Source organism: Apaloderma vittatum, unplaced genomic scaffold (assembly GCF_000703405.1).
Source record: "Apaloderma vittatum isolate BGI_N311 unplaced genomic scaffold, ASM70340v1 scaffold5471, whole genome shotgun sequence".
Lineage (NCBI taxonomy): Eukaryota > Metazoa > Chordata > Aves > Trogoniformes > Trogonidae > Apaloderma > Apaloderma vittatum.
The window spans coordinates 22,078-33,533 of NW_009698382.1; the positions used below are offsets into that span (position 1 = coordinate 22,078).

Below are 11,456 nucleotides of genomic sequence, written 5' to 3' on the forward strand. Positions count from 1 at the left end.
TTGCATTTTATTCATATTTAAACAAATTATTATTACAGCGGTAGCAATCAAAATTGCATTTTGGAGGTGTGCAGAGATGTAAATTAATTCAATGTACTTAATTTTAGACTGAGCTCATTCTGCCTTTCAGAAGCCTTTACCTGTCCAGTTGGAAATGCCTTAACTGGTGCTGTTGTAGGAAAGCATACAAATTTATATGCTTTTTAAAGTGTGGTGTCTGTAAATGAGGCCATAATGGGCTTTACCATCAGCTTTTCCTGCTTCCATTAGTGGAGAATGGAGTGGTGGGAAAGTTACCTAAACATATCTTTGAGAAAGGACCAAACTCTTAAATTCCAAGTGTAGTCTGTCTCTGCATCTAACTGGGATTGTAAGTAACTTCTGTGTTTAAATTATATTTTGGTGGCCCAATGCGATTTGTTATGCTGTAGGTGCCTGTATCCATCAGAGTTCTATTTTTCAAAGTTTTGCTCTGTGCATTTAAATCTTCAGTGAATTTACAGTAGGGCTGGGAAGGTTTTCCAATGCCATAAGATTTTCTGTGGGTTTTGATGTTTGTTTTCTAATTCAATGATAGCTTTAATTCTAGTGAGTATGGGTCACAGTATAGTTCTGGTTTTCAGCCTGTCAAAATTCAAGAGTATTTCAAATTTATTGCTCAAACAATGCAAGCTTCTTATATTTGTCTGGCAATTTATCTGTACTAGTTGATACTGTTATTTGACTGTATTTGAACACTAGAATACCAAAAAATGTCAAATTTCATTCTTAGTACTTCTTTAAAAATAAGAGGTAAACTTTTCCCATGATGGGCTTATTAACAGTGCTGAAGTACTGCAATTGTAACTCTTAAAAGTAAAATGATGCAGACTTGCATTGCTGAAATGTCAAGGTATATTAGATTTAATGCATTATTCCCAGTATTTAGTTTTGGGTCTGTTTGTCTTCTTTTCCTGGACAGGTCTTTGCCTTGAGAAAAGAGTGTTTTATAAGCTCATTTCTGGACTTCATGCTAGCATCAACTTGCATCTGTGTGCAAATTATCTTCTTGAAGGTAATTTAAGTTTAGTTAAATTGCTGGATGGAATTGTGCAATATCATTGGTCATGTGTATTTTTTCTGAAAATTTTTGATGTATACTTAGGTGCTTTCTTTTTCTAAATATGTATATTTTACTCCACCTGCCTTTTTTTTTTCCTTTTGGTAGAAACCTGGGGGAAACCTCGCTGGGGACCGAACGTAAAAGAGTTCACTCGCCGCTTTGACCCTATTGAAACTAAAGGAGAAGGACCAAGAAGGCTCAAAAATCTGTATTTCTTGTATTTGATAGAACTACGTGCTTTGTCAAAGGTTGCACCCTACTTTGAGCGCTCAGTTGTTGACCTTTACACTGGAAATGGCCACGAGGATGCTGAATCTAAAGCTCTCTTACTGGATATCTTCAGGGATACACAGTAAGGCATAGGATGTTTTTTTAATTATATCAATAGTTCAGAATTCACAGTTATATTGACAACTGAGAACAGATGACTTCTTGGTATGATAGGACAAAAAGGAGAGTGGAATGGAGAAATCAAATTAAGTAAAGAGGAGAACAAGAGAAATTTGTACATTGGTGGGAAGAGATGAATATGTTTCAGGTTTGAATATACCAATCTTTAAAAAAACAAAAAAAAGCACTCCAAAATTACCCCCACACGACACTCTGGGCTACTCTGTATTTGTTGCTTTTTCTGATTCTTCAGTGCAAGATGTATGTGACTTATTTTAAAAAGGGAAATAGTACATGTGGTCTTTTAACAATCCAGTGCATAATCCAGATTGTATCGTAGCCATGCCTTCCTCCTTCTGTTGACTCGGTAAGGTTCTTTGGTCCAGTTCCGTTGCTCACCTTCTCGCTGATTTTTGTGACTGGTAACATGCTGTGTGGCTTCATTGCTGTCCCTAATCATGATCTTGCTAGGCGTTTGAGATGTGGTCAGACAATGATCACCTGCAAGGCAAACATTAAGACAATATCCGTGTATGTGAGAAAGCAGCCTTGATCAGTGGAAATGGAGTGAAGAATATTCTCAACAAAACTAAATAAAGGATTTCAAGTTATGGAATAGAAAAACTGATACCATTCAGTAAATCTTCTAAGGGCTATTCTGCAAAGAGTAGGAACTCCAAATAGTATTTTATGCAGATAGCTCACCAAGCGTGATGGAACACTGTAGCTTATGCCAGTGCTTGAATTTTGATTCTTTTGCATTTTATCTTTATTAGGTCCTTCCATATGCACTTTGATGAAAAGTCCATGTTTGCTGGAGATAAAAAAGGAGCCAAGTCATTAAAGGTAAAGCTAATTTTCTGAATGACATCCAGAATATCCCTTTTGAAATTAAGTTGTGTTACTTTAGAAAACCTCTCTACCTACCAGAAGCATACTGCTGAGAGTGGAAAAGGAAGAGATAAAAACTTGCAGAATTGTATCTGAGACCTCTTAATCTTTGTTGTGAATGAGTACAAGGTGTTGTCCTGAGTCAAACAGACTGAAATCTCTGTTTTAGTGTCTTGTGTCTGCTGTCAGGACTTGTGGTGAGGCAAGTTGAATTGGTATTATCAGTAGATGCAGTGATGGTTTTTAGATAGAGTATCTGTTTCACTTAAGTATCGGGGAGGGGGGGGGAGGGGAAATGTGATGTTTGCTTAAGAAACAGATGCTTTATATAGTATGATGTAATGTAATATAATATTATACTTAATATTAGAAACGTGTAGTTCCTAGGTGTGGTAACCTAATGTGAATGTTGTTACTATGTAGCAACTTCCAGTGTTGCCACGCTGGTGTTCAGATTGGTACACGCTGCAACTCCACAGCTGGAGTGTGGCTCAGTAGCAAAAGGTCTATTTTAATACTTATTGGCACATCTAATATGTATTTCAATAGTAGTATGAAATTTCATCAGCATTAGAAAGAATGCTGTTAGAAAGGTGCTGATAGCTTGTCAGCCCAGCTAGTGTTTTTTCTGTCCTTAAATGTTTAGTTGAGATAATCTTGATTAGTTCTGTGTCATTCTTGCTTCCACGCTGATTGAAGCTGCAAAGCAGTGATCTAACCATTAGCTTTGGACAGGAAATGTGGTTTGTGAATTGTAACTTGTTTGCCTGTTTGTCAAAAAGGTACGTTGATTCACAAGGGATTTGAATAACGAAAGAAAAATTGGGCAGGGACACAGCTAGAGTATTCATAGCTCAGAAAATTTTGAGGCAGTTGGTAGAAACTGAGTTTACAGAATCCAAGCGTTACCCTGCGTGTCCTGTATTTTGGGGATTTTCTTCAAGGAATTAACCGTTAGCAGTGGCTTGGAAACAAGATTCTGTGTTTATGTGCACCTTTTGTTATGGCCTGACCACATAAGGTAGAGGTTTGGTTCAGTTTTAGTTATAGAGAACTGATACTGTAGTGGCACTAGATTAGTGAACCTTCTGGTTCTGTACAGCTAAGAGGTACTCTTTTTCATTTTGTTTTTAACTGATAGGAAGAATTCAGATTGCATTTCAAGAACATATCCCGCATAATGGACTGTGTTGGATGTGACAAATGCAGGCTGTGGGGCAAACTGCAGGTACTGTTAAATTTGTGTGTGTGTGGTGGGAGGGGAGGTTAGAAGATGAGCGTCTCTCTTTCATTCAGCAGGATACTCTTACCTTGGCATTCCGCCTTTCTGCATGTGGTTGCTTTGATATCCTTACCTATCTATTAAAAATAGATATCTGTTTAGTTCACTGTTAAACAATTTTTAAAAAAAAAAGTTTACAAAAAATGTTTATTTTGTTTAATCGACAGCTCTTTAGTTTGCTAAAAGGTATAGTTAGTATTCTCAAAAAAGAAAGTATTTAGAGTAGATGCTTCACAACAAAGTCTTAGGGGCAGTCAATATCTTTCCTGTATTCAGTGATCGGATGAGCCTTGTAGAATCACCTGTGGAGCTACAGTACTTGCTTAATTGTTAGAAAATCCAATGTGAAGTTTAACTCTGCAAACTGAGATGTAAGAAAAAGAAGTAATTCACATTTTCACAGTTTATGCAGAAGGCAGCAGATGAATGCAGAAGTACACAGTAAAGCTGAAAAGTTGAAAAACAATTTCAATTTCTGGACACTCACTGGTTTTATTTTATTGAAAGCAATATTTTAAACCTCAAGACTTGAGACCAGACTGAGAATAGTTGTTACTTTGGGGTGCCTACTGTGCTATACTGCTGTATAGCATTAAGCTTACCAGAGTTTAGTTTTTAAAGAAATTTATAACATCAAAAATCTGGTACTCTCAGCTGAATTTCTGGAGTTCTGCCTACCCTGTCCTAGTTAATGCTTCTGATCTATTACTGATTTTTCCTTCTAACACAAAATGAAATAGGGCCGGATTTCCTGACCCATAAAACTCTTGCAGCCAGCCTCAACCACTTTTTGTCAAAAATCCCATGGTTGTTTCTGTAGCCTAATTAAAAGGGGAAATAAGAATAGCTGCTTCTGTTCTATTTCTGTATAGAAAATAGGGGTTGAAACTGAAACTGCAATGTCTGCCACTGGGAGGTGGAAAAAGCAGGAATATTGCGATACCTCATAATAAACCACAGTTTGGCTTTGAAGGGGAAGGGGAAAGGAAAAGGGAAGATCTGATCCAACAGCTCCTGCAGCAGTGGGGCATCCGTAAGGTAAGGGGCAGGAGAGGGCTGGAACAAGCTGGAACAAGCACGTTTTTGTATGCATCTGCTGTGGCTGAGAGGAAAAGAGGTGAGAAAGGAAAAGATTAAAAACACAAGGATGAAAAGCAAGTATGCCCGAGGAAACAACTGTTGTTAAAGAAGTGCCTGGGCCTGGAACACAGCGGAGGGCCTGCATTCGCTTTGCTGTCCTGCTCTGTGTGCAGTTACTTGGGTTGAGGCAGCGTCAGTGTATGAAAATGGGTACTACAGTTTGCCCAGGTTAGTCGGTTTTTAGTTTTTCTGGCTTTCTGAGCATTCAAAGGAGTGACCTTAACAATATTAAAACTGTGGATTTATTTCTTTATTTATCTGTTATTTAGACTCAAGGCTTAGGAACTGCTCTGAAGATCTTGTTTTCTGAGAAAGAAATACAGAGCCTTCCTGAGAACAGCCCCTCAAAAGGTTTTCAGCTCACGCGTCAAGAAATAGTCGCTCTTGTAAATGCCTTTGGAAGGTAAGTTTTCTTATCATTTGTGTAGTAGAAAAACTATCAAACTTCAGTGTCAGCACTCAAGGTCTGTGGAGAGTTGGTCTTGTACATGAAGCTGTAGCTTGTTAAAGGCTAAATTGGTGTTAATAATATTGATAAACTTAATACCATTGAACTGAGTATGTGAAGTGCCTTGGTTATCATTCTGTGATTGGGTCTAATCCATCTCTTCATGTAAAACCTCATCAATTCCATTTTGTGAAAGCTGGATTTAAGTCTCTTGAACAGTTGTAAGAATTAGACTCCTCCTTTTTGAATGCTGACTACAGCTGTTCTCTATTTTGTATTTCTGTTTTAAATGTGGGAAGAATGTTAAAAGTAGTGAGAAGGAAGAGAAATACTTGGAGATTTTTCTAACTTTGTCATTTACTCCTTAGACTTTTGGATTTTTGTATATGATGGGATTTATTTTTTGAAAATTTGCCATATTGAGGGGATGAAATAAAAAATCACAATTTTAATAGATGCATAGAACTTGCTGGGTTCGTGATGCTAGTTCTTCAGATCTTGAATTTAACAGTTCTGTTAAAATTACCTGTGATTAGAGATTTTTAGATGCTTAATGAAGTCAGGACCATTAAATATATATATATAAACTTTAATTCCTCTAATATACTATGAAAATATAATGGAGATTCAGATAGATCTTTTGAAGGAAAATAGTGTCTTGCGTGTGTTGATCAACAACAAACAAACAAACCCCAACAGAAAGCCCCCGTGGAAGATGATGATTTGCACTTCTCTTTTGCAGCTGCCTTACTAACAATTAAGGGGTTTTTGTTTTACAGGCTTTCCACAAGTATAAGAGAGTTGCAGAATTTTAAAGTTTTATTACAGCAAAATAGGTAATGAAGGCTTTTGCACAACCCATTAATGAAGACCATTTACATGACATGACTGCATCGAGCAGATGGAACTGATCGTTACAGGACTCATGTGAACTGATCAAAAGTAAAATCAAACACCAACTTGAATATTTATGTTCAGACTAGTAATGGTTATTAATTAGAGAAGGTATTTATGAATGGAATATATAGTTTTCAAATGTGTAAATTATGCTGATCTGTTTATTTTTTAAGTTTTCTGCTCACAGTTCTGCTTTACTGAAACTTCACAAATTTTCTTTATTTCCTTGTCGTTCTGAGACAGTTGTTCTATGTGAAAACATATGTGCCTCCACCCTGACTTGGCCTGGCCTGAAATAGGTTGTTCACCTCTCGCCTCTCCCCAGGATGGAGCTTCAGCATATTCCAAGGAGTGGGTGTGCTGATTCTAGCTCTTGAAAACAAAAGAAAAAAATAGATAAGCAGGGAGAAAAAAGAGAGGAAAAAAGAAAAAACAAACAACCCCCTCAAAAAAAAACAGAAAAGGAAAAGAAGGGTCTTTTGTTGAGTTCTGACACTGTAATAATAATAAAACTTTTTAAAATTTTAAAAATTTATTTTAAAAATAGGAAGTTTACTGAGCAGAAGATTTGATTTCATACTGAGCTCCTTTGTATCATGCTGATATCAACTTTTTTTTTTTTTCCCTTATGTGCTGCTTTTCAGAATTTTCTTTTTTCTTTAAAATAACTACCTTGTTTCTGATGCGGCACAGTTGGAAGTGACTTTTCTGCAGCCCCGTGTCTCCCTGCATTTGCTTAGGGGTCAGGGCAGGGGGAGGTGGTTAGTGGAGTGCTGCAAGCTGAAAAGCCTCCATCAATCAAACTTGCATCTGCCCCATTTTATTTTCTAGATTGTAATCACAAGTTTGGAAGTTGTCTTTTTCTAATGTCTAAAATGTTAAAATAGCACTTTTCAATTTTTGAGCTGTCGAAATAGATTTGTTCTTTATGGGTTATATTTTAGTTAAAAGGTCAGCGCAAAAAGTGAGACTTTGGGGTTTTAGTCACTTCTTAAAAAAAAAAAAAAGACGCTTTTTATAATTCATAATCACACTGACATTTAATACCGCATACTCTTATCTATGCAATCCCTAACTGTATCTTCTTTAACAGGATATTCAGCGTGAAAAAACGGGTATGTTAATAACATAATTTTCATAAAACAAGAAATTACTCATCTATCATTGTCCACAAATGTCAGTGATAAGTTACCATTGTCCAAAAGAGAATTCAGAAATGTCGTTACTGATCAGTAGCAACCAAGTATTGTTTTAAATTTAAAATGAAGTAATAATTTATTATTTTATTTTTAAAACCAGCATGTTTCAAAGTGAAGTTAGGGTTTATGAATGTAGGAAGTGCTGGTCCAGTTTAGATGCATCTCTTTTTTTAAAAGTAAGTCTTCACAAAATAAAGTGCTCTTAAACATTTTTCACCCTACCAGATACTTAGTGACCTGTTATATAAGTGATTGTAACTTTATTGGCCTCCATGATGTGGTCCTTTACGGCTGAGATTTTCTGACCGCTGGAACACACTTTCTGTCCTTTGTTTCCAGACTAGCCTCAAATTTCTACCTGACTGGAAATGGAATAGGCTATCCTGCTGACACTTGCTATTACAAAAAAGTACTGATTCTCAAGAAAGTAAACCCTCTTGAGTCACACTGGGGTAAGCTAAATGAGAGAAAAAATAAAAATAAAATAAAAAACAAAACGAAACCCAAAACACCCCCCACAAAGTTTTGGTGATAGTTACACAAATTGGCAGTGAACTGGTATCCAGTCAGAAGTTCCTGTTTAAAGCAGCAGATATTTAACCTGGGGTCAGAGAGAGCTGGTGCCAGCGTGAGGATGTTGCGTTCTTGCCTGGCAGCCTCTCCTGCCTGTGGGCACTCAGGTCTGAGCAAGTATCCACAGACTTTCCTTTCCTAGTTCATGGAGAAGAGCGGGTGATTTTTAGGTGTATTCGTCTGGTCTTTTCCGAGCTCTGTATTTGCACCCTAGAGTTTCTTTTTCTCCATTCAGTGGGCATCTAGGGAAGTAGCCCAGATGGGAACAGCTGTGTTTGGCAAGGGAGTTACCCCCGAGTACCTCGTTCTTCTGGGTGATCGTTTATATTGCAAGAGTGTGGGGGGGGCTCAGGTGGCTGTTAATTCCTTGCCTTTTGAATGACCTGTGAGGGCGAGAACCTGTGGGCTCCCTTGTGTGCAGAATGCTGTATAGCTGGGGTTTCTCTCTGTTGTTATACATTGTAGTGCCTAAAGCTTTAGGCAGGATTTTCTAGTTGAACAACAATTGTGTTGTACTGCGCTGTCCCAGGAAGGACCAGAATCTCGGAGGAGTTTCTTCTTCCCTTTTCCCCCCTTGTTTTGTGGGGAAAGTGAATTGCTTCCAACCTTCTTGTGGGGATGAGACTTGCTGTTTTTCTTTTTTTCCCGCCTGTGCCTGGCTAAAATTGGTGGACACTGAAGCAGCGTCACATACGGGCATCATGCACCTGCTCACGGGACAGATGAGAGATTCAAGCACACACATGCTGGGCTCCTGCTCCTCACAACCCTCACTGGCACAACGCCAGCAAGGTTCTTGCTGCTGGGTAAGAACATCAAGAGATGGGAAGCTTTTCTCCTTTTCCTTTGCATCCTGAATACACAGGAATGCAACTGAACGGCAAATTCTCCATCCAGGGAAGTTCTCTTGCTTTTGAAGGTACATCTCACTTGGTGATCAAATACAGAAGACATTTCATTTCACTGGCGTTGTAGAAAAAGGACGTAAGATTTTTCCAGTTGCAAATCTAGTTGAAACAATTTTCCTCTCACCATCTTTTTTACTCTATTTGATGTACATTCTGTGACTATGCTGCCTATTGGAGTTTTGCCATGTGAGTCAGATGACTTAGTTCTTTATATGTTAAATTAAATTTTAGAAATTTACAGATCCGTTTTTATACTGAATAAGGTTAGTTACACTGTCTGAGACCTGTAAACTATTTTAAATTTCAGCTCCTTGTTGGAGATCAGCTTGTCAACATTGTCTGTCACTCATTTCAGAGTAAAAGTACATTTTCTTGTGCAAATGACACAATGATTGTAATCCCAGAGGTCGTGAGAAGACGGAGACAAAAATGTTTCATTTTTCCAAGTCATGGAAGACTTAATGTGAAGCGGTAAGAGACTTGGTGCAAACTGCAGAGGCAAAATGTAGGGCGCTGCTGCTGAACAACTTGCTTTTCAGTGCTTGAGGAGGAAGGCGAGAATATAGATTTAACACGGTGAAATAGAGACGTGTGTAAGCTGGAAGAACAGAAGCATTTCCCTGCTTCAGCTGATGATCTGTGCTCTATGTCATCGTACATGCATGAAGAACACTGTGCCACGCTTCCCTGAGTTGTGTTTTGATGGTTGGGTCGCCTTTATCCGACCTTCCTTTGTGCTTTTCTGGGAAATGACCTGTAAGATGTTGTAAATAATCTAAGATGCTCATGTTTATAAAGTTGGGATCAGCAATTCATCACTTCACAATTCTTCCATATAGCCAGCCTCTTAAAATGTAGTATTTATTAAAATCAAAATCAATGTTGGAACTGCTTACTGAGATCTAAACACTCTGAATCTTTGCTATGTTTGAATCTATAAAATGCGAATTAAAGTATTTTCTGCTACAACTTCTTTTTGTGAATGTAATTTTTGGGTTTCCATTTGAATTTCGTTTTACTTTTCATTTACCTTTCAGCTATGCTTAGTAGAAATTACGTAACTTACTTGCGCGTCAGTCTTTTAAGCTCCAGATGATGAGCAGGTGTCTTCATTCTCACTTCGATTCCGTTCAGAAGAGGAACAGAACCCGTGTAGCTGTGGCTGTTTACAGGGTGCTGCCGTGTGCCAGCGCATCAGAAATGCACGCTGCAGAATGTTTCTGGGTGAATATGGCCAAATTTAGCCACTGTTTAAGTCCAACTGTTTTAAGAGGCAGAAAGGCTTATTTTGAAATGGAGTTTGGTATGCTCTGTCCCCTTTCTCAGAATAGCCCATGAAATGAATTTTTAAACATATTTTGGGGGGGGTTGATTCACCCAGTGGGGCTCTTAAAAGATTTCTGCAGCTCTGTACACATTTTTAACATGTTATCTTACTAAAAATTTATATGCATATTTCATCCCCAGTTTAGGTGGGTAAGTAACTGTTACACAGTTACAGATGATAACTGTCGCAATTTAATTTAAATTTAAGATCTTACCTTTCACATTGTTCTTTAAATCTCCTGTGTTTGAGAGTGTTTAATTCATTACTATGATTCGTTATAGTCACTTGTAATTCCACTTTTTGCATGCGTACTGTGGCATACGGATTAAGCTTGTTTTAAGCACAGAGTTCTCATAATTAATTTTTTGCTGTGCAGCTATTTCTACTGTTAAGAAAATGTAATTCCTGCAGACTCTTCTTGCACTAGGTCTTCAGGCAGTTTTGTACAAACATGATTGTAGAACTCTAAAGGGTTTAATAAAATTTCTGTTCTTCTCCCAACCCTGTGACACTTTTTTTTTTACCTAGCTGATAGTTCAGTTGTGGGGTTTTTTTTATTTCAATGGACATCTTTGAAGAAGTGAGGAAACCAGTGGAAGCTTTGGCGGGCAAACACAGTTTGGAGGGTGCACTGCGCGCCTGCCAGAGGCAGGGCTTGTGCCACAAAGGCCCCCAAACCCAAAGACCCTGCGGCACTGCTGCACTTTCAGCTTCTAAGCCAACCTGATCACATTGACTCCCCAGCCCTTCTTTTTTCCCTGTATCTCCTCTCTGAAACCTCTATGAGAATTCTCTACCTCTTGTACTTCCTGGAATACAAGGAAAACATCAAGCCTGTCCACTGGGGATGCTGTAGCATGCCTCAAAACGAACCACTTCTCTAGCAGTGAAGATTACTGTAAGAAATATGGGTTTTTTTCTTAGAGCAATGTGGATTAAACTAAGAGTATTTGTTTCATGTGGAGAAGGAGAAAGATGCTGGGGCTGCAGAGTTCTTCACAGTAGAGCACACCAGTCAGTACTGGGCACAATGAAAAGATTGGAACTAGAGTTACACAGAGTTCCTGCTCGCCTTAGATTAACAGGAACTATTTTTAGGCTTGCTATGTGCAAATGTCACATACTAGAATGATATTTATCCATCATTTCTACCACAAACCGCCAAATTTATCCCTGAACACACAAGGCTGAAGCACAGCTTTGTTGACCTGCTGATCACGCAGAATTTTTTCCCTGGGTCCACTTGAGTAAGCAGCGATGATCCAAAGAGTAAATTGTGCTCTGAGAATGTAGCAATAA

The 11,456-nt window shown here is 38.2% G+C and overlaps 1 protein-coding gene across 1 annotated transcript in view; it reads left to right on the top strand.

Annotated features, from left to right (window-relative positions):
* ERO1LB (ERO1-like beta (S. cerevisiae)) overlaps positions 1-6,420 on the top strand; it is a gene marked incomplete at its 5' end in the record, with an annotated part of 24,124 nt that extends 17,704 nt beyond the window's left edge. Inside the window, 6 exons of the mRNA XM_009877982.1 lie at positions 962-1,054; positions 1,208-1,454; positions 2,269-2,338; positions 3,525-3,611; positions 5,075-5,208; positions 6,033-6,420. Of these exons, the coding sequence (XP_009876284.1) occupies positions 962-1,054; positions 1,208-1,454; positions 2,269-2,338; positions 3,525-3,611; positions 5,075-5,208; positions 6,033-6,093 (692 nt within the window). The remainder of the gene's footprint in view (positions 1-961; positions 1,055-1,207; positions 1,455-2,268; positions 2,339-3,524; positions 3,612-5,074; positions 5,209-6,032) is intronic.
* Positions 6,421-11,456: the final 5,036 nt, after the last annotated feature.